We start from the raw sequence: 22,864 nt of genomic DNA on the forward strand, positions 1-22,864 counted from the left end.
CCCACTTCAAATGTTCCTTGATTTGCAAATATAAATGGAGTGTTTATGAGCCAGGTATTGTGCTAAGCTCTGAGACAATAACAGTCAACAAAACGTGGTCCTTGTCTGACTGAGCATGGGCTCAGTAGTCTATAGGAAGCCGTAGATAAATACGTAAGTTATTACACTACAGTGTGAGAAGGCCGTCGTGACCCTCTGTCCACATTCTGATTTGCTTCCAAGTAGAAAGAAGAAAAACGAGGAAGAAATCTTCTATGGACATAATCCAGAGTCAAGGTTAGAAAAAGCATTAGCATGAATTTGGCCCAGGCTCTTGGTCCTTGCTAGAAGAGTTTGAAGAGAAGGATTAGGTAGAGAGAGGATGGAGGGCAAGGTTAGAAAGCCTAGGTAAGCCGGGAGTCCTCTGACATTGATCACAAAGCTTCACAACACTTTCTCCAGGACCTTGCCTCTGCACTGACTGCTGGGCTGGACAGAGCTCCCAGGGCCAGTCTTCTGTCACTCTCTATGATCTTGCACATACACCCCCACCTCACCTGGAAATGGCAGTAAATAACACCTGCTCAGCACCTCCTCCCAGGGTTTTCAAGAAGCAGGTGAAAGCGTTTGTGAGTAGTTAATGGCAGTGACATGACGCTCCCGAATCAGTGGTGGTGTTACCATTGTACCACCTGGGCCAGCCAAGCGGCAGAGGAATGCAGACTGATGCCTCCCGCAAGCCCTGCCACACAGACCGCCTGCAATGAAGCCTTCTTGGCAAGTTCCCTGATAAAGCCCACACCCAAACTAGGAAGATTTGCTCTTGAAGCAGTGAGTGTGTTTAATAATATACTTAACACAGTTGGGGTTGTGATGAGAAAGAGGAATAAGGCAAGAAATCCTCTAAGCAGCAGTTGGGGGGTGGAGTGTTATAAAAGTACCGGCACAGTGCAGGTTTGGGAAACCCCACTTAAAAACTGTCACATAGGAACCTGCCATTTGTCTCTTCCATTTGTCTCCTCTCTGAGACTCCTGGCGTGGACTCGCTGTCTTGCTCCCATCAGGATGGGAAATGCAGGACACTCAGCAAATGGGACGCAGCATTCCCAAATTGTGTTTCCTCTAGAGTCCTTCTGAATGAGTGGAGATGCGATGAGGGAAGGGACAGTGCTTCGTGTCTGTTGAAGGCTGATCATTAACCCGCCAAGCACCGTTCTGTACACTGCGTAGGTGTCACTTAATTCCGTCTTCCCCACTAGACTGTTGGCCCACTGAGGGTAGTGAACATGTCTGCCTAGCTCTCTGCTGGCCACCACCACCTAACCGAGGGGCAGTTCAACAAGTGGTCATCAAATATATGAATCTGACATCAAACAACCTTCCAGGGGCACATGATTATCCCCAATTTACAGATAAAACTGAGACCCACGCTGCCTAAAAATGTTGTCCAAAGCAAGAGAGCATGTCTGCCTTAGGGTCTGGATACTAGGAGCTCTGTCTGCTTTCAGACTTTACATTCCATCCTGCACACATGCCACTAAGAACCTCCTCTCTCAGAGGTAATGGGTTTTATTGGTTTTTTAAATCATTTTTCCAAAGAGTTTGCATTCCATCTGTGTTTCAAAACAGACTCTAGGAAAACAGTAATATACCCAGAAGTATTTTATAGATCTTGTGGTCCTATTTCCAGATTCTATTTATGAACCAGTCCTCAATTCTCAGGAGACCTGAAATGAGAACAAAGAGCAAATATTCACTCAACCACCGTGTATTAAATGCCCATTGTGCGGCAGACCCCACGCTCGGGGCCTGAGGTACGATCAATCACAAGTGGTTCCTGTCCTTGAAGAACCTACAGTCTAATAGCTCTGACGGCGCTTTTTTTCCCCTTAAAGAAAAGTTATCACAAAAGTGTAATATTCTGACTGCAGAATATTTGAAAAACCCAGGTAAGAAGAGAAAGGAAAAAAAAAATCACCAAAAATTCAGATGTTTTATAAATCCTGAGGTCAGGGCCCATGTCTCAGCATCTCTGTATCCACAAAACCTTACATCGACCTGGAGGAGAACACAATGTTTTTTAAATGGGGTGAAAAGCTACCCTTCATCCCACCACCTTGAGAGGACTACCTTTGACTTTAGACAATATCCTTAGTCTCCTTTCGTTGGACTGTAAAATGACTGGTTCAGATGTCACTCTCTCTACCTCACCTAAGCCAGGTGCGTAAATTTATGTCCTACTCTGCACCCCCGACGACTGATGAGGTGCTGACCAGCATGTTTAGGCACACTTTCCTCCCATGGCCCAGTCTCCTCAGATAGAGGGGTCTCCTCGGTGTGAGAAAGGCAGAAGTTTTACCAAACGCCCCACACATCCCCTGTCCCACCCAGCAAAGCCTCAGGGGCAGGGAGTTGATTTGCCTGGGACCAGTTCCCTTGGATAGAGGGGACCACTCAGCAAACCAGGCTGCTTGTTGATTCACCTAAGACCGCTTTCAAAACTCCTGATGCCTGGACCTCCTTCACACTGATTAAAACAGAATCTCCAGGCATGAGGCCCAGACCTTGGTCTTTTGTGTTTTTAAGGCTTCCCAGGTCAAAGATGGGGAACCACAAATTGAAAGGAAGGCTGGAGAGTGGAGTGAGTGGCCCCCTGAGACTGGCAGGCCGCACTGCAGTGGTCAGTTCTGAGACACTCAGCCCCAAGACTTGGCGTCACAGTAGTATTCTGCAGCCTGCTCCAGGAAAACCCTGGGTAGTACGTGGGCAACTGGTCTGCCAAGGGGAACCCAAAGGAGGAAGTAGCATCTTATGCCTCTATACGGGAAGAACACGCACAAACCACGTTCACATACGACACAAATAAAGGGGGATAAGTGTGAATGCCCCAATGGGCAACTTGTAAGGCACAGGAGCTTTCTGGCTTTATCGTCAAGGAAAGAAGAATTCTGCAAAATAAATTATTAGAGATAAGCCACTGTACCAACAGGCTGTTTAGCAGAAGAGAGGCGATTAGAATTCGATAAGCTTTGTTTAAATAGCCACTTGTTACTTGTCAAGCCTTGTGGTAAGCACTTGACATGCGGTATTTCATTTAATCTTTGTGGTAACACTTTGCACTAGGTATTATCTATCCCCATTTTATAGTCAAGGAAATCAATGCTAATACGTTGTATGTAATTAGCATAAAATCACTTTAAATAAGCCGCAACCTCTCTGACTCCAAAGCCCATCTTTTGTTCACCTTCACCCTGCCAGGCTTTAGGACCCACACTTGCATGATGAGAGGTAATACAAAGATGGGAGAAAAATCAAGGTGACCATCCTCCTAAGAAGGGGGACCTTTTCACCCTGGCTGGCAGGCTGGCGGGTTTTCCCTTCCGTGAAGATGCAGGGTATCACGAGTCGGTGAGCACAGCGTGTGCCAAGAGCTCCGCCACCCAGACAAGTCACTCAGTCGGCCTAAGTCTCCTTTCCTCACCTGAGCAGCAAAAAGGCCTAGAACCATAGGTCAGTGGTTTTCAGGTTGCCACATGGCAACAGGATGTCGTGCCGGGGGCAAGATAGATGGACATAACCTCTCTCTTTCACCTTCTAACAGACACGCTCTGCATTGAGCTACTTGAAGAGCAGTTTCCCTCTTTGGGGAGAAGGGGTAACGTTTGGCAGGAAGCCACTGGGTTAGTGGTTAGTGGCATATTGGACCTTTCCGATTTGATAGATGTCAGGTCCTGTTCTTGAAAATTCGAGCTGGTGGGAAGAAGCAGTGCCATCACATTGCTTGAACGGACGTTGAATTGGGTGGGCAGGAGAATGGACTTTTATGCACGTGGCAGGAAGAGCAACTGGGGCGGTGGAGGACAGAAAGGCCAGCTGCAGCCGGCAGAGCTCGCAGTCACAGTACACCCGCCTGGGCCTTGCCTGGACCAACCAGAGTAACAGGACCAACCAGAGTAGACAGCAAGGTAAACCAGGGGCTCTTTGTTACTGTGATGGTGACGTGGTCGCAAACCACAGAGGCTGGGCTCTGGGCTTCATCTGTCTAATGTGTACTTCCTTTACTCAGTGGGGTAGAAGTTGCCTGTTCTCTTTCAGTCGTTTAGGCTTTAAACAATTTTCTGTTTCTTTGTGTTTTTCAGATCTTAAATCCAAATTTCATCCAAGAAGGTGAGTTAAAAAGTAGTAGAATTGAGAACATGAGAATTAGCTAGGTAACTTATGGCAAACCCAGCACTGAGGCAGAGCCTTTAAACAATGGTCAGGTAGTCCTTAATAGACATAGAGACATAGTCCTTAATCAGAAAGTCTCAGAGGAAAAACTGAGGGTTGCTAGATGGGGGCGGGGAGATGGGGGTGGGGATAAGGAGGAAGGCGAGGGGATTAGAAAGCACAACCGGTAACCACAAGATGGCTGCGGGGATACGAAAGTCAATTTGGGGAATGTAATCAATAATGTTGTATAGATTTTGTAGGGTATCCGATGGACACTTGTCTCATTAGGGAGACCATCTCAGGGATGATGTAGATGCCTGATCACTGCACTGTACACCTGAAGTTGAAGCTGAACAATAATAAATGTCAACTATAATTTTATGTGTATATATATATATATATATATATATATATATATATAGTTAAAAGAAGTGGAGTACAGCTTTAGGAATAGAGACAGTGGAAATGTAACGGCTGTATGTGATGTCAGAGGGGTAAGGGGTGGGGGAAGGAGGGTAGTCACTGTGTGAGGGATATAAGTGATGAATGTCTATTACATTGTTTTGTGCACCTGAAACTAATAAAAAAAAAAAACAAAAAAAAAATGGTCAGGTAGTTCTGTACTTAGGGACAAGAAAAGGTGTTTATGATGAAAAGGCGTTGGGGTGAAAAGACAATGACTTGCAATATGTATAATGGGATCCAATTTATTGATGAGAAAGTGTGTTGATGTAAAGCCTGAAAGGACAGAAGCTTCATAATAGTTACCTCTGGATCATGACATTGTGGAGCTTTTCCTTCTCTTTATTTATCTGTATTTCCTCATTTTTCTGCAATAAACATTTATTACTTTTAAAAATATTTTTTCATGGGACAAGATAATGCAACAGTGTTCAGGTGAAGGTTATTTGAATCGTTGCACAACATGGGTGGGAAATGAGAGGTCTGTGTTGTAAAATGGCTGTTTTAGTCTAAGTTGGTTCTGAACGATGTGAACTTATGTCGATTTGACCACAGTGGCCCCAGAATTCCTCGTGCCCTTAGTGGATGTGACCTGCTTGCTCGGGGACACAGTGACACTGCAGTGCAAAGTCTGTGGGCGGCCAAAGCCCGCCATCACCTGGAAGGGGCCGGACCAGAACATTCTTGACACTGACAAGAGCTCCGCCACATACACCGTCTCCTCCTGGTAAGCTGACCTCCCACCTCAGCACCCCCGCTCCTTAGGGCAGCACGCAGAGGCAAGTCTGGAGTGCAGCTTCTGTGTGGTTACTTAGTCTCTTCTCTCCAAGAGAAAGGCTGCCCTGGAGATTCGAGCGCAAACACTTGGCCTTAATTGGGAGGGAAAGTAAAAAACCGTGGTGTCACAAGAGTGCACTCTCGTGGCACTCACACAGCCGTGGACTCAGGCCTGTGAGCTATGGGCACATCCTCACCGCGCCTACAACCCACCGCTCAGCCTGAGGAACACCTGGGTCAGGACCAGCACATATTCACATGTTGCTCAGCATCACGTAGACATACCTGAGACCAAAAGGAACTGTTTGGAAAGACTGATTTCAGTACCCACACTGAGCAAATAAGGAAAAACCTAAACCTTTGAATCTCAGGTCAAGCCTGAATCATACTTTGGAAGAGCTTTGACAGTCACAGACTTACATTCACCATATTTAACGGTCTTTTCCTGAGGATCCCCAAGGGAATCTATATCAGGAGAAGTGGGGACAGGCTCCAACGTGTGGTAGGGATGGGGTCCTCATGTTTGCACACCCCAGTTTCTCCATGCCCCTCAGGATCCTGTGAAACAGTGATATATTTCATTCCTCCATTAACCTAAGAACAATTTTCTTAGAAGAAAATAAAATGACTCACTCCAAAATGTGCAATAGAAGACAAAATCCAGCCACAGCATGCTTCTATGCAAAAAGGGTGTGTAAACAAAACTTGTGACTGCCTTGCAATCAACCTGTTAATATTTATTGCTACTAAGTATGAACTTTATTGTGTACTACTGCTCACAGTGCACAAGCAGTAACAAGCCCTAAATGCTTAAGAAACGTCTATGGAAGAAACACTTAGGATCAAGACATTTTCATCCAGTAAGTTAATATTTGGGTGTGTGAAATAGTGTTTCCGGCAGAGCCCCTCTGCCCTGTGTACCCAAGGGGCAGCCTGTGAGAGGCAGTGATTGGTGAGAATCGCTATGTCACAACCAATGGGGAAAGAATGGGGCTGACTGGGACTTCTGCATTTAACCCTTTCAGAGCAGGTTTTCCCTTGTGGTACCCCAGGGACTACTGGGACAATTATCGTCTCGTTGAGGAATTTGCCCTTTATTTAATTCACTTAATTATTTTGAGGGTCCTACATGTACAATTTGAAATACTTGAACATTTTCAGTCTTTAGTCTTTTCTCTTGTTTTGTACCATTCATTCCTGAACCGATGAGACTGAAAATGTTTTAGGACAAAGTTGCTGATGATAATGAGTCATACCGTGGACCAGTACTTGTATAGGACTTTATGTGTTTGAAACCATATTCTAATTCTTCTTTTATTTTTCTATCCCTATCCCTCGTATACAACAAACTTGAGAGATGGGCGTGGCATGAATTCCCCCCGCCTCCCAGTAAGGAATTGGGAATATAGAGAGGCAAGCTGATCACCCAAGGTGTATAACAGAACTCGGACTACCCCTTGGGCCTAAGAATCAGCTCGGCACACCATGTGCCAATCCTTTACCAGTCAATTGTTTCATTACTGGAGTTTGAAGGGCATCCTTTTGATGTCTCTAGTGATTCCGGAGAAATCACCCTGAAAATCTGCAATCTGATGCCCCAAGACAGCGGGATTTATACTTGCATAGCAACAAATGACCACGGGACCACATCCACGTCTGCTACCGTTAAAGTGCAAGGTACGGTCTACTTTAGTTAAACATTTTTTATGGCTTTTTGAATATTTATTTTTTAATGTGGTAAGACACACGTAACAAAATTTACCATCTCAACCAATTTTAAGTGTACAGTTAGTCGTGTTAGGTACATTCACATTGTGGTATAACCGATCCCCAGAACACTTCATCTTGTAAAACTGAAACTCTGTACCCATTGAACAACTTCCCCCATTCCTCCCTGCCGTGCCCCCCAACCCCAACCCCTGGCAACCACCATTCTACTTTCTGTCTCCATGAATTTGTGTTAGTCAAACATTTTAAGTGCATGTTGCAAGGGCTCTCGGAGATCTGGGGAAGAACAATTCTATTGTGAAAATTCCAAAGTAAAGTTCTAGCAAATGGGAAGAGAACGAAGTTTTGCTAGAGCTATCTGTGGCCTGCCAGACACCTCCTGCATGGTTCCCTGGCCAAGTTTTATCTCCGATGTGCAGTATTTAGCCTAAGGAGGAACTTCCAACAGCGAGGTGTGTCTCCCAGGTCTCCCTTAGGCCCGGGAAAATGTATGCCACTCGGTGGAGAAGGTCATAGGAAAAATTTGAGACGCAGATTAGGTAACGTTTCCTAGGTGAAGTTCAACCTGGGTACAAGATGGCAAGTTCTGCAGAAATAGCACTTGACCCTAATTTCTGTCCTTGAAGGTGTTCCAGCAGCCCCTAACCGCCCCATTGCCCAAGAGAGAAGCTGCACATCCGTGATTCTCCGTTGGCTGCCCCCATCCAGCACAGGAAACTGCACTATTTCTGGTTACACCGTGGAGTACAGAGAGGAAGGTGGGCCATCTGTTTCTGCCTTCTCTTCCTCATAAGGAGGACCTTCAAAGTCATAAAACTGTTAAACCCCCGTGCCTTTGCTCAGCTGGTCCTTCTGGTGTCTTCCAACTCAACACAAAGGCCTCAGCACCAGACTAGATAGCACCTTCTGGCCTCAAACATCACGCAGTGGTTTTCACCAAAATGGTAAAGGCTCAGAACAAGTTTCAGAGTGCCTTCACGTGCTTCCCTACTCAACAAGGTCAATCATCCAATAGGGACAATCAGGCCCATTCAGCAGATGAGGAAGCGAAGTCCTAAGGAAAGTGAGCACGAAGCTGGCATTAGTAAGAGGCAGGGCTGGCATTAGAACCCAGGTTTCTAGTTTGCTAATTTGTGATCTTTCTCCCAGAATTATAACTAAATAAGCAGGAGCTGAGCTTTCCCCGCACCCCCACCCATATAGATAGATAGATAGATAGTAATTTTTTTAATAGTTCAATTTTTAAATTTGTCACATTTACATGCTAAGAGTACATACATTTCTTCAGCAGTTGAGAACAACTGAGCCTGACACCTACTTATCAAGAAGAATTAGCTAAAATATGAAACTGCTAAGTGTCTTTAATTGTTAATAACACATCTCTGAATACATGATGAATTACGAAACTGAATTGAAAGCAAGTGCTTGCACCCAGACCCAAAATCATCTGTTTTCCTCTACTTTCCATTACTCTTATTATTTTAACCCTTCTTTCTTCTATTAGACAGGCTCTGTGCAGTTATAAAGCTATCTATTTCTGTATCTTTCTTAAGCTGTTCACTCATGTCTCCCAACTCAGCACAAAAGTATTAATGCTGAGCTGACAGGCACATTTCACAAGTTCGTATTTACCTCAGCATTATTCAGTGCATACTTCATCTTATCAACTAAGTTGTCTTGGGGAAATTGTTTCATCTTTCTGAGTCTCAGGTTCTTCATCTGTCAAGTGAGATTAATGCTCTTAGCCTCATAAGATTTCTGTGGATTTAAGTGAGAAAGTCAAATGAGAGAATGATGTGAAGATGTCTTCCATAGTATTTGACATGTGTATAGTGCTCAATACATGTTCATTTCTATTTTGTTTCAATTTTCAAATGCATATTTTCTCATTTTATTATGAATGTATATGTTTCTGGTCTTATTAAAATTTTGCCACATGTTCCTCTGTAAATTCTGTATGATCTGTCCACCCTCACACGTACTCATTTGAAATGAACAGAATCTATAGGCCACCTGCTTCCACACACCTTGTGGTAGACTCAGTCATAGAGGAAATTGAACCCACACCTGCCACAGTTTCCCCACAGGCTTTCAGAGCCTGACATGCAGTGACCACAGCTGTTTCTTGAATGGCATGTGTTGATTTTCCTTTCTTTGTTTGCCGAAGGTCTTTGGAACAATGTCCCTTTCTCTTTTTCCTCTTTCCCTCTCCTTGGAAATTGTGCATTAGGTTCCCAGGCCTGGCAGCAATCGGTAGCTTCGACCTTGGACACGTACCTCGTCATAGAAGACCTCAGTCCTGGGAGTCCTTACCAGTTCAGAGTCAGTGCCAGTAACCCCTGGGGGATCAGTCTCCCCAGTGAGCCCTCAGAGTTTGTGCGCCTTCCAGAATATGGTAAGTCCTAGCCATGCCCAGACGCAAAGCACCTGGCCAGCTGTCACACACTCACTGATACTGCTGTTCATTGGCATGTTGGCTACCATGCAGGAGGGGACCTAGATTTGCTTGGTGGTTTCAGTCAAGTAACATTTCAGAGGCTTGGTGAAGAGGGTTTCCATAAAGTGTGATTTCAAGTGTCTTGAAGCAAAATTATATTTGCCACCGATGTCTGCCCAGGGCCGATTAGGTTCCTGGCACCTGTGTGTGTCACCAGGAACAAAGAGGGGCAGACAGATGGTCATGAGTCACACAGATCTACCTGCCCCACTTCTGAGACAGGAACACTAAGCCCCCTCTCCCCTGGAAACCCCTACCAGGCAGAAGTGTACCTCACAGCATTAGGGACAGCCCACTCACCAATTTAAAATGAGGAGAGGAAAGCAACCTGGTTGAAAGATTTGAATCAAAATGAATATTTGATCGTGTCCCCACCCCCAACCCGCCCAGAACATCTTTCCTTAATGTGGGTACATTTTTATGTAGATGTGTTGAACTAAGATATACCTATAGTTACCTACATGGGAGTATTTTATAAACGTGGCTCTTATTTTGCCCACCTATTCACTATCACACCTAGCCACTTCGGTCCCAAGGACATTTTGAAAGAGGAAACTTGTTCTCCTAAAGAAACCTCCAAGTAGTGAGGTTTGGGGTAGTGCAGGAGAGAGGACTCTGTGTGTTGGGGCGGGGACAGGAGGTAACCGTACTCGGAAGGCAATGAGCCTGTGTCTCTGGGCTAAGGGAACCCAGGAGCCTCCAGAGGAGAGTCAGAAACGCTTCAGGGCCTCAAGCTACAGACCCACCCCCAGCCCAAAGCCGGAAATGCTCCACAGCTCTGTCCCCACCAGCTCCACTCCCTGCCAATGGCTCTGCTCCCATGGGCCTGTGACTCACTAGGACACCTTGGCCCTGGGTCTGTTTCCTCAGATTTCAATGTTAGAGAAGGCATCTTGAGCCCCCGCTGAGCTGTGCTCCGGACAGCCTGAGGTGACCAGGGTCAGAAGAACTACGCTGCTGGCTTGTCCTCTGCTCCCAAATCACTGACTAAATCCTCGTCAGAGATGACCACTGCTCATGTTTTGTTTCTTGTGAGCATTGGTCCCCAGAGACAACACAAATAGATATTAGTGTGTGTGCTTGCCTGTGTGTGTGTGTAAATCATTGCCAGGGAATTAACGCATTGTACAGGGGAATGCTACAATGATTCTACTCGTGCATGTGTTTTGGATTAAGCTAAATCATTCAATATACCGGATAAGGTCATTAATGCCAAAGAACAGTGGGGTGAGAAGGAGCAGTTTTTAGAATGTTTTCAGCACATTCCTTTCCTTTCCTCCTTTCTTGGCCTTGTAACTCTTCCCCCACCCTCTCTGCTGCAATCCTCCCTACAGCCCTGATTCTCACTGGCTTTTCTGGGGCTTCAGTGTGATTTTTCTCTCTCCCTTTTAATTTTTTCTACCAAATATTTATTTTAAAATATCCAGAAGTTGCATTCCTGATTGTCCCAAGTGTTCCTTTGTTGATGTAGATGGCACAGGGAGGGCATGTGACTCTGTCATGTCAGTTTCCCCTTGGATGATATTTTTAAAAAGAACATTTCAGAGAATCATGGCATTTTCCCACTGAGTTAGGCTCCATATTTAGTCATGAGAGTTGTTCTGGGGTGGTGCTGGCGCTCTTCCGTTAACCTTTTTGTTATTCTCATGTGACTTCCTTAATATCATGAATGAATTCTCTCTCTTCCAAAGATGCTGCTGCCGATGGTGCCACCATTTCTTGGAAGGAAAATTTTGATTCAGCTTATACTGAACTGAATGAAATTGGAAGGTAATGACCCAGTTTTCTATTCCTTCATTCCTGAGCGCTTAATAACATCACATCCGAATAATGGCTTGCTTTTGTCGTTTGTTTGTTTCTTTTCCTAAGTGCGTTCTCTCTACAGTAAGAAAAAAGATTAGAATACTTGTGTGTATTTTCTATTGTTTGTTTTCTAACTTCTTAAATTGGAGGCTTCATGCATCAATTTTTCAGCCTTTCTTCTTTTCTAGTATAAGAATTCAAAGCTCAACCTTTTCTTCAAAGTATAATTTTAGCTACATCTCTCCAGTTCTGATATGTGGCATTTTCTTTATCATTCAGTTCTAAGTATTTTTCCTTCAACTATGATTTATGTCTTTGATCCAATGGTAGTAGAAATGTTTGAAAATTTCCAAAGGTATAAGACTTTGACAAATTGTCCTCTTGCTAATGATTTCTAACTTAATTGCATTGTCGTTGAAGAACATGGCCTATATGATAGTGATTCTTTGATTTGGGGGGAGACTTACTTTATGAGTAGTAGTACATGGTGATTTTTGTTAAAATGTTCCTGAGAAGAATGTATAATCATTAATTGTTGAGTACTGGTCTCTATATATGTCCATTTGTAAAGCACATTGTTTAATGGACATTTCTAGTTCAATCTCTCTATACACACACACACACACACACACACACACACACCTCTCTCTCTCTCTCTCTCTCTCTCTCTCTCTCTCTCTCTCTCTCTCTCTCTCTCTATCTCGGTTAGAAAAGTGTGTCGTGAAAAATAAAAAGCATAGTATGCTTTATAAAAGTATAACTAAAAAGCAAGTCACAGTGGTTCAATCACTTGGATACCCCAGTTAATTCCTCCATAAGACATAAATTTGCTGCTGACAGCCGTACACTAGGGCATGTTTTACCTAAAAGAGATGGATGTTTTGATATTTCTCAAAGGCGAGATCAATTTTCTGATCTGTTCAAAGCAATCAATTGTTTTTCAAAAATCTCGTTTCCAACAACCTGAAACTTTTCCTCTCTCCTTGATATAGTCCTCATATTTTCAGAAGATCCTTTAAAAATGCTGCATGCTAACAGAATGGAAATAAAACATGTAGGTACTTACATGAGACACATGAAAGCTATCTGTGCGAGCGTCATAGAAGTGAGCCAATTTTCTCCATCACAGCTAAAGTTAGAATTCTAAGCCAGTATAACTATCTTGTTAAAATTCGCTCTCTTGTAACTGAATATTATAAAAACCATGGAGCAAAAAAGAATATCTTCACTCCGATAACCCATCCGTAGAAGCAAAGAGCACCTGAGCATGGCATATTTAACCAGAAATAAACTATATAGGCACCAATGCAGTTTAAAGAAGCCAGAGAGTTATTCCCTGGGAATAAGCTACAGGATCCAACAAGGTAGCAGTACCAAGCCTTCAGGTAAAGATAGCAGGTTGAATCAGGCACCTATTTTTACTCCCTCCGGAGACTTCACTAAATCTATAGTAAAGGAATTTTTTAAAGCAGGCACATAAGGATCAGGGCATTGGAAGAAGAGAACAATCAAGTGTTAGATGCAGATAAAACAAGTGAAAGAGTGACAATTGACCTAGGAAATCTAAGAAAACTCAATCCAAATTAGTTGTGGGGTCAAATGAGAGCCAGTATGACTTATAGCAGAGTTCCACAAAGGCTCAGGTACTGGCAGCACTCAGAACCTCTGGAAATAGGGGGAAAGAGGATGCTAAAGTTAGAAGGATTGGCTGAACTCGGGGAGAAAATGTATGGCTCCAGATGTCCTCCCAGCTTCTGTATGATTGTCCTTCTCCATCCAGGAAAATGCTAGAGGTTTATTCTCTGGAAAGGGTAAAACAGAGGGCCTCTGTTTTCGGGCACACAGCACATTTGAGGGCAGCAGAACCCGATTCCAAACAGGTCTAATATGAGACTTTATGCATGCTGCATACCGAGGACCCCAGTCCTCTTATGTATACTCAGAGCTTCCAATAGCTTTTTAGTCCCCCAATTTTTAAAATGAGCCAACTTCTGGTACTGCCAACTTGGAGTAAGCCCAATGTAGCCTTTCTCTCCCACTGATTACAACCAGAATTCTTGGACAAAATACAAAAACCAACTATCTGAGGATTCTGAAAAGTAAATAAAAAGGAGACCAGGGAGGGAAGTCAAAATTTAAAGAAAGACAAGAACAGTGGCTGGGAATTTTCTGTTTGTGTATGTTTGTTTGTTTGTTTTTTCCCCTTTACCTCCTATCTTTGACCCAAGGGTGGGCCAAATCAGGAAACTGTAGCATGCACAAAGAGGAAAAACTCTAAAAGAAACCCATTTTCTGTCCAAAAGACAGAAAAAAGCAGGTTGCTTTGAGCTGAAGAAAGCAGGAAAATTTCTTTTTGTCCCCCTGTCTTCTTTCTCTCACTGCTTTACCTGAAGGGCATTCATGTGGAACTGCCTGATGATGCAAAATGCTAAAACTCTGAGGGAATCCCATCTTTCTGACCAGAGGAACCACAAAAAGGGGCCCACAGCAGACAAAGAATGGGGGGGAAAGCTCAGTAAGGAGAGAGCTAAATATTTTTATAAGGGTCATATACAAAGGATTAGGAATTATGTTTTGGACATTGACAGTTAACATCATCAATCACACTAGAAGTTAAAAGGCAATAGAATAATTCCTTCAAAACTGTGAATGAAATTTTTTCCCACCTAGAATTATACCTAGCTAAACTAACAATCAAGTATATAGGTAGAATAAGCATATTTCAGATATGCTAGTCTCAAACAACTTATTTCCCATGCACTCTTTGTCAGGAATGATTGAAAAATGCATTCTACCACAAAAAGGAAAAATATTCATAGTTTACTAGAGGTTCAACTGTGAATAGAACTGACAGTTGCAATAATGTAAACACTGAATATTGATTACAATACAATTCTGTTGAGTAGATAGGGGATGGAAAAAGTGGCTACATGGTGGAGACAGAGGGAAGAAAGAGACTAAAATCTCATATTTTGGGGTTGTCAACAGATACTAAAACTGAAAAATCAAGAAGCAACCACACAAAACATACTATATTTAGAGTTATAGAAGTGAATACCTAAATAATCAGCTAAAATGTATTAAACTGGTATATTAAACTGTCTCTAGGGGGAAAAAAATGGGTGGGATGATGGGATACTATTGTTTTTAATAACAAACCTTATAAAGCTAAATTAAACCACGGCAATGCATAACTTTGATAAACACAAATTTTTTTAAAAAGTTTAGCTAGCAGTGCCTTGACAAGGCCAATAAGTTTAGGAGATCTAGGCTCAGCATTCAAAGTCCTGTGGAAGAAGTGACTTAGAATAATCAAACTTATAAGAGAGTACTGGTAAAAACCAGAAAGGCAACTGATTAATTTATGATGTAAAATAGAACTGTCAGTTTGACCAAATACTTGTTCACTATGCCAAGAATAATGTCTGGTATATAATAGACATTCAATTAATATTTGCCTAATACTTGTTTTATTAACTAGCACATTCTGTTCTTTTGGGAAAATCTTTAATGGAAAAAAAATTATTATTATAAGAAAGTTGCTTGGTGAGCACTGAGCCAGGTCAAGGAGTCAGTTTTAGTCATGGCCACGGATTCTGATATATCCATTTCTGCTTTAGGAATGAACTGCTTGCTCTTCAGATAATTTACTCCTCTGTTCATGGGCTAAGGCACTTCATGGACAGGCCTTGATGGTGCAGGCTTGTCACCTCTTTGATCCTGCCTTTCTCTGCTTCCATTGCTAATCAGTTCCCCTCTTCTATTTCACTCTCTTACTAACTTCCATAGGGCTATAGCTGAGACTGGGAGCCATTTTGTTTATTTTATGTATGGTCAATTTTGTTAGATGTAAACATAAAATGGTGGTTGTATATTTATTAATGTCCTTGTCAATTAGAGATGCAAACTGAAGTATTTATGAGTAAAGTAACATGATATCTGAATTTTGCTTAAAACACTCCAAAAAAATCAGGGGGGCAGGAAAAGAATAGATGAAATAAGGTTGGTAAAATGTTGATATTTATTGAAGCTGGCTGCTTGGTACATAGGACATTTATTGTGCTTTCTCCTTTTTGTTTTCCAGAGGCCGTTTCTCCATTGTAAAGAAGTGCATTCACAAAGCTACCCGCAAAGATGTTGCTGTGAAATTTGTTAGCAAAAAAATGAAGAAAAAAGAGCAGGCTGCCCATGAAGCAGCCCTACTTCAGCACCTGCAGCACCCGCAGTACGTCACTCTCCATGACACCTATGAGTCCCCCACATCCTACATCCTGATTTTGGAGCTGTAAGTACAGGTGTCATCTCTCTAAGGTGATCCCCAGCTGTTTGGGTTATTTATTGGCAGTTACATCTAATAGTCTTATAGCTTACAAAGTGCTGTATGTAACAAGCACTCTCCCCTCCATTTTATAAAATGTTATTCCCATTTTACAGATTAGAAAATCAAGGACAAGGAAGATCCTTAAAACTAATTCCTTAAAATTAAGAAATGGAGAAACTGGGACTTGAACCCACATCTCTCTCCCTCTAGTTTTCCTTTTCTTTCTGTTCTAGACTCTTGGCCTGGGCAGGAGTTTAGGAAAAGCTATTGACAATAGGCTTATTGACAGGGGTGGAGTTGAAGAGAAAGAGAGGGGTTTGTGCATCAATCCATTGCTATACTGTCCCCAGTCTACCACCCAAGAAATTCCTTTTAGGGTGGAACCTTCAAACGTTCCACTCATTCCAGATTTTCTCAGGACTCAAGCCACCATATTCTTGGCCCCAGAATACATCAGATAAAGCAATAAGGTCACATTCTCCTCACTATTATCCCAGACTAAGAACAGAGAACATGCTCAGTGGTTTAGAGAGCTTTTACAAAGACTAAAGAAAGTCTTTTCAGAAGTACTGAGCCCTCACAGAAATGGGACCAGATTGGTGCTGATGAGGCCCTGGGCCTGGAGAGAAGACAGACATTTACACCGAAGACCAATACTGAACCCATGCTCAGTAGAGGACCACCTCCATTTATAGCTTTTCATGTAGTCTTGCTCTCGTGTGCTTGTCAGTCTGTGTGTATGTGTATGGGGGCCTTGGACGCAGTCACTTATCATAAATGTATTGGTGATGAAAAAAAGAAAGCCAAAATGTAAACATCCGTAGACTACATTTTTAAATTGGTTGAACGGAAGCAAGAAGAGATAAAACCAACACCGTTACTAGCATTTGTAATTTTTGTATGGTACTTAACTTTATACAGCTGTGTAGTGGTTGGTAGATTGTCACTTTGGACTTAACAAATACACTTACAAACAGCCTTTCAGCACCTAACCTGGGCATTTTCTGGGATGTGCCTTTAACAGCCGCATGCACATGAGAACATACCGGCCTGACATCTGGCCATGCTTGCTGAAGAGGGCACAGGGTACTTACAAGAGTATATTGAGCCTTTACTGTTGCTACCACGTATGCTTAACTGCCTCATTGTCTCTTGTGATCCTTGTACAATCCTTGCTATTATTGCTGTTGTTGTCGTTATTCTCGCTGTAAAGATGAAGAAACCAATACACAGCGTTCAAACGACTTGCTGCAGGCCCCGCCTGTAAGTGGCAGAACCAGGACTCAAATCCGGGTCTGGCTTGTTCCTCATACCTTATTCTCAGTACGATGTTTAAGGTGGGAAAGTTGCTAAAAAGGCAAAGGATTCAGAAAGGAGTCAAGAATGCCAAGGACAAACTTTGCCTACTTTCTATTTCTCCCCGACTAAAAATGGACACATAAAAGCAATTTTCAAAACGTGTGGGGCTGCGTGCAGCCCCCACATTCCAGTTAATCACAATATTGCTGAAATCTCTCTCTCTCTCCTCTCTCCTCTCTCCTCTCTCCTCTCTCCTCTCTCCTCTCTCCTGTCTCCTGTCTCCTGTCTCCTGTCTCCTCTCTCCTCTCTCCTCTCTCCTCTCTCCTCTCTCCTCTCTCCTCTCTCCTCTCTCCTCTCTCTCTCTCCCTTTCCCCCATTTCTCTCTCTCAAGATTTTCTCTCTTTTGTAACCTAACCTCTTAAAGGGATGTCAGAACTTTTACCTTGTGAGCAATTTTAAAAGTTAACAAAACAAAGTGAGACTTAAGATTATATAGATTTCTTCCCTTAAGCACACTGCATTTGTAATTGTATGTATGTATGTACTTATGTATGTATGTGTGTATGTATTTATTCATTTATTTTAGTTCTGAACATTATACTAACTTTGGGCTCTGACTAAAATATGCAACACTGATCTTTATTTATAAGAAGGAATAGGAGAGATCTTGCAGATGTGTGTGTTATTTTTCTGTTTCTTTACAAATATATCTCCTTTGCCTTTTCCTCCTTATTTTCAGGATGGATGACGGCCGGCTCTTAGACTACCTTATGAATCATGATGAGCTGATGGAAGAAAAAGTAGCTTTTTATATCCGAGACATCATGGAAGCTCTGCAATACCTTCACAACTGCAGGGTTGCACATTTGGACATAAAGGTAATATGAAATAGCAACCCTAGCAGGGAAATGGCGAAGTCCAACCTGCCAGTCATTACCCTTAAGGGATGTAAATTCTAATGCACTTTACTTCCTTAAATTAGAGTCCTTATGAATATTAAACAGAAACGAGGTTGTTACCCAATTTAAGTGTGTTATTTACAAGTTAACGAGAACACATGAGTCACAATGACATCTGGGATGAGCGAAGGTAGGTAAGCTTTAACCACTTCACCTAACTTTATAGAAGGAAGCCAATAAATGTCAACCTTTGCATGGTGCTCAAAAAAGAAGTCCCTGTTCTCCAAAACAAATAATTTATTATTTTTTCTTGATTCAATGCGGAAGGGATAGTTAAGAAGACATGATGTCTGAAGCAACACCCAGACTCAGAGTGTAGCTTGCTTTGAAGCCTCCTGTGTACTCTGCCTAGGGAATGTCCCATAGATGATAGGCTTTATCCAGGAATAACAGAACTGTGTTTGAACTACTGGAGTCCTACTGGCAGAGAGCTGACCCTGCCTTCTCTTCTCCCCGCCTCCTTGCTTCTCCTCAGCCTGAAAACCTGCTCATTGACCTGCGGATCCCAGTGCCTCGAGTGAAGCTCATCGACCTAGAAGACGCTGTCCAGATCTCAGGTCATTTCCACATCCACCATCTGCTGGGGAACCCTGAGTTTGCAGCTCCAGAAGTGATCCAAGGCATCCCCGTGTCCCTGGGAACGGACATCTGGAGCATTGGGGTTCTGACCTACGTCATGCTGAGTGGGGTCTCCCCCTTCTTGGATGAGAGCAAAGAGGAGACATGTATCAATGTATGCAGGGTGGACTTCAGCTTCCCCCATGAATACTTCTGTGGCGTGAGCAATGCCGCCAGAGATTTCATCAATGTGATCTTACAGGAAGACTTTCGGAGGCGGCCCACAGCAGCCACCTGCCTGCAGCATCCTTGGCTGCAACCCCACAATGGTAGCTACTCCAAGATCCCCCTGGACACCTCCCGCCTGGCGTGCTTCATAGAACGTCGCAAGCATCAGAATGACGTGCGGCCTATTCCCAATGTCAAGAGCTACATTGTCAACCGGGTAAAGCAAGGAACGTAGCTGTGGCCCAGCCCTTGAGGTTTCACAAGGAAGTGCAGTGTGAACCAAAGCAAGACTGAGTGTGCCTGTAAATAATTATGTTAATCATTTCACTCCATGTGGTTCCCTGGATTGAGAGATGTACTTCTTAAACCTCTCCAGTGGTTAATAAGGGTCTGAGCAGCAGTAAAATCACCTGAAGCCCAGGCAGGGCTTTTCCAGAAGGGCATTCAGAAGAGATAAAGAGGCAGTCACAGAAAGTATTCAAAAGAGTGGCAAGGATAACAAAAATATTAGCTGTTACAAAATTTTAATTGTGCATTCCAAAATGAGTGGGTAGCTGGGCAAAATGTAAGCGTATTGTACTGAGTATAAAAAGGTTCCTTCCTTTGCTGAAATTTTAAGCAAAAAGTTCTATGTAAGAGAGATGTCGTGTATGCCAACTATTCCGGTTTAGACTACTTAGATATAGTTTCTTAATAGGATACACATACACATATGGTAAGATATATCCCATTCAGGTTTCAGAGTTTTATAATATAGAGATATATATGAAATCAATCATAAGATACTGTGAGTGCTCCGGTTAAGACAGTAATTTATTTACTGAAGCATTACATTGTTTTGACTAAGCACAAGTAGACAACATGTTTTTTTAGAGCATTTTATAAATCTTGTATAGAAATCTTTTACCAGAACCTGTGCATTAAGGGAAAGCAACCTTCCCCTTTTGCAATCTGTGAATGAGAAGATTTTCCTCTCAGTCACAGGCATTTGACTAACATAGGTTCTGTATATGAAATGCTACCCCCAAATTCACTGGCAGCTCCGAGTTAATCTGGCAGGAAAGCCTGCCAGGAAATAAGTCCAAATGCATAAGAGTTGTGGGCTATTTTGAGGTCTACATTTGGTTTGAAATAGGTAATGACTACAACAGGTACATACAAAAGGGCAAATAGAAACCTTTCCTACAGTTCCTATGAACACTGTAACAACACTTTTGGACGCCTTCTGCCGCTGTAGGATGCAGTCCTCAGAAAGTTGGCCTACTTTATTTCTTTCCCCTTATGGAAGCTAAGGGGTGCTCACCAAAAGGAAGCAGCCATATAGGCCTTTGAAAGGCCTGGTCTCAAGTCCTTTTTTGAAGCCATGGGATAAAATCTGATACATCACCCTAATAGAGATTGAGTTTTAACTGCAACTACAACACCTACCACCACTCAGCCACTGAGATTTTCCTGGGCTGAAAGGACGCCCTGCACTTTGAGGCTGACGCTGCTTTCTGGTGTATATTCTCCATACGAGATGATTATGAATTGCCCTTGTTTTCTGCTAGTGGAAAAAACAATTAAACCTGGGCATTTCATGGTTTCTTTTCTTTTTGTATGTGTGTGTTTGGCAAGAGTTTTTGTTTTTGTGTTGGTACATGATCCACCCTTTGTTTTCTAGAACATGTTTTGAAACTTGCGATTATGCAAATAATAGTTTAAAAATATAACTCAAGTGTTTGTTCCAATTAGATTTAATGGCATTGCTTAGCTCCTCTAAAGGATTGAGGGATTAAAATCATGCAGCATAGAAAGAAGAGCGAGCGGCAAGTTTATGAAGGATAAATAGAACTACAAACCCATCTAAATGAAAAAGAATGGTGGAAACTAAGTGTGAACTTTAATATAGAAAAACACTTATTCCCACAGTGGAAATGTAGAATTAAAAATACTCGTCATTCTTTTCCACTGGTTTCAAAGTCAACTTTGTCATCTACCCTGCACTTCACCCCATCCAAGATTATAAATTAATAGATTAGTAGAAAGTTCAAGCAATAAGACTAGATAGCACTTCGTATTTTCAGGATTAACCAAATATGTGGAAACTGACTCAGACTGTATTTGTTTCCTAGTTTTTGAACAGCCCTGGGTCATCAAGGATCCCTTCCTCAGAGCTCTCTCTTGACTAATCTTCCGTATTATTCATTTAAAAACAAATGTATATACAAATGCTTTATGATATAATATTTGACTATTTGAAACATATTTACTAAACACTCTTTTAGTAAACATGTCATCATGATGAGACATAGCATACAAGAAGAAAGCCTGGTCCCTAAGGCTTGTCATGAGATAGATTGCAGGCACTGAGGATTCCAGATATCCATATAGTATGGCTTGGAAAGTTCTGTGCTGTCCACAGTGGACGAGAATGAAAGAGCCCCGGCTGAGTCTTCTGAGTGCTTATGACCACGCAGCAGATAAGCTGAGTCTCTGCTTGCGAAGGATAGGACCTAGGGCAACGTGCATGGACTGCACAGGAGCGCATTAATGAAATTGTGTGGTGGGGAGGGCAGTGGACAGAATGTTCGACAGAGCCAAAGCGTTTATATCAGCTTTCACAGCAGAGTGGGGAAGGTCCAGATGTGAGATTGCCTGGAATGTCCCCCAAGGACACTTGTTGGGGAAATGAAGAGACTGGAGAGGGAGGACACAGAAATGAAAAGTAGTATGATTTTGTTCCCTGGAGCCAAAGTACAATCATTAGAGTAGAATGAATTTAATAGAGGCCCAAAGAGAAAGGAGGTATATTTTATATAGTTTGGTAACTGAAGGAAACTAGCAGGGAGTCTCCCTGTCTGCAAAGCTCTTGGTCCCTCCCAATAGGGATAAGTAGCAGTCCTGGTTCCAGAATTCTCCATAGCAAGGTGGAAATAACAAGGAATCCCAGAAGACGGGGCTGGGAAATGTACTTCAGGTTGCTCTGTGGGCAACGGTGGTGAGGGATGAAGGACCAGGGACCACTTTCTTGTACCTGTTTTGGAAGACATATTTATTCCTTTGTGATAGAGAAGAGAGGAGAGAAAATAGTCCACTTCTGTAATTATGGTGGTGTTTGAAATGGAAACTTAACTAGGAATTAGTGACAGTGAACTTCTGGTTGAAATGGGAAAAATAAATGTTGGTTAAAGTCACAAGTTCTTGCTTGGCTTATATTCCTTGCATAGGGTTTTAGGTTTTTGTTTGTTTCTTTTGTAAAAGTGGGATGGAGAAAGAAGGAAAAAATCAGGGACAACCCATAATAATTTTTAAAAGGTATAATGATGTATTGCATCTTTTACATTTGTTTCAAGTAAATAGATTTATATCCACTTGCAGCTGAATGTGGGAACATTTTTAAGAAAAATACTATAATATTGACGGGTGTCCTTCAGATCTCTCACAGCCATAAACACTCTTGGGGGAGACAGGAAGCAGAGGACTAGCTGGCTTCACTGCTTTGTGGTTCACAAAGCTTTTATAATAGTAGTGCCTTTCAGAGGGAGGATGGGAGATAAAGAAGTTCATTGTATTTAGATTGACTGATATTGCAGCATTTTTTTCTTTGTTTTAGAATATCTTTTAAATGGAAACATCTGAATATAGGGTGAGCCTAGGAATTACTGAGTTTCAATCTCAGCTATTCCTGATTCGTCCTTTCTTACAGAAAGTCTGCTTTTTCTGCCCCAATTATACCCATTGTTAAAATGGGAGTTGGGGGGACAAGAGGGAAGACATTCATTTCATAGGACTGTAGGAAGAATACCTTAGTTGGGATGTCTAGAAAATACTTTGGTATTTTTTTTTAAAGTGCTACACACTGCCAGTGTTAAGAATTTTATTGATAGTAACTTTAAACATTCCAGGTTTTTAATGTTCATGTCTTTAGATACCATTTGCAAACTCATGAGAATAAATTCTGTAAATTGATTTTAATTGGAAGTACTAGGTGCTCTTTGTCTAAATGTTATTTGGTCTTAGCCTGTAATTTTGATCATTGAAAAGCTTGTCTACAGGAAA

At 42.3% G+C, this 22,864-nt stretch overlaps 1 protein-coding gene across 15 annotated transcripts in view; it reads left to right on the forward strand.

The window, feature by feature from the left end:
- Positions 1–19,199, forward strand: part of KALRN (kalirin RhoGEF kinase) — a 621,535-nt gene extending 602,336 nt beyond the window's left edge. For all 15 annotated transcript variants that reach the window (XM_081025698.1, XM_081025722.1, XM_081025696.1 and 12 more), the window contains 9 exons: positions 4,119–4,146; positions 5,209–5,380; positions 6,986–7,107; positions 7,785–7,916; positions 9,389–9,553; positions 11,347–11,425; positions 15,543–15,743; positions 17,818–17,956; positions 18,513–19,199. In XM_081025698.1, coding sequence (XP_080881824.1) covers positions 4,119–4,146; positions 5,209–5,380; positions 6,986–7,107; positions 7,785–7,916; positions 9,389–9,553; positions 11,347–11,425; positions 15,543–15,743; positions 17,818–17,956; positions 18,513–19,058 — 1,584 coding nt within the window. In that variant the 3' untranslated portion in view covers positions 19,059–19,199. The remainder of the gene's footprint in view (positions 1–4,118; positions 4,147–5,208; positions 5,381–6,985; positions 7,108–7,784; positions 7,917–9,388; positions 9,554–11,346; positions 11,426–15,542; positions 15,744–17,817; positions 17,957–18,512) is intronic.
- Positions 19,200–22,864: the final 3,665 nt, after the last annotated feature.

Source organism: Rhinolophus hipposideros (assembly GCF_964194185.1).
Source record: "Rhinolophus hipposideros genome assembly, chromosome: 2".
NCBI classification, from domain to species: Eukaryota; Metazoa; Chordata; class Mammalia; order Chiroptera; family Rhinolophidae; genus Rhinolophus; species Rhinolophus hipposideros.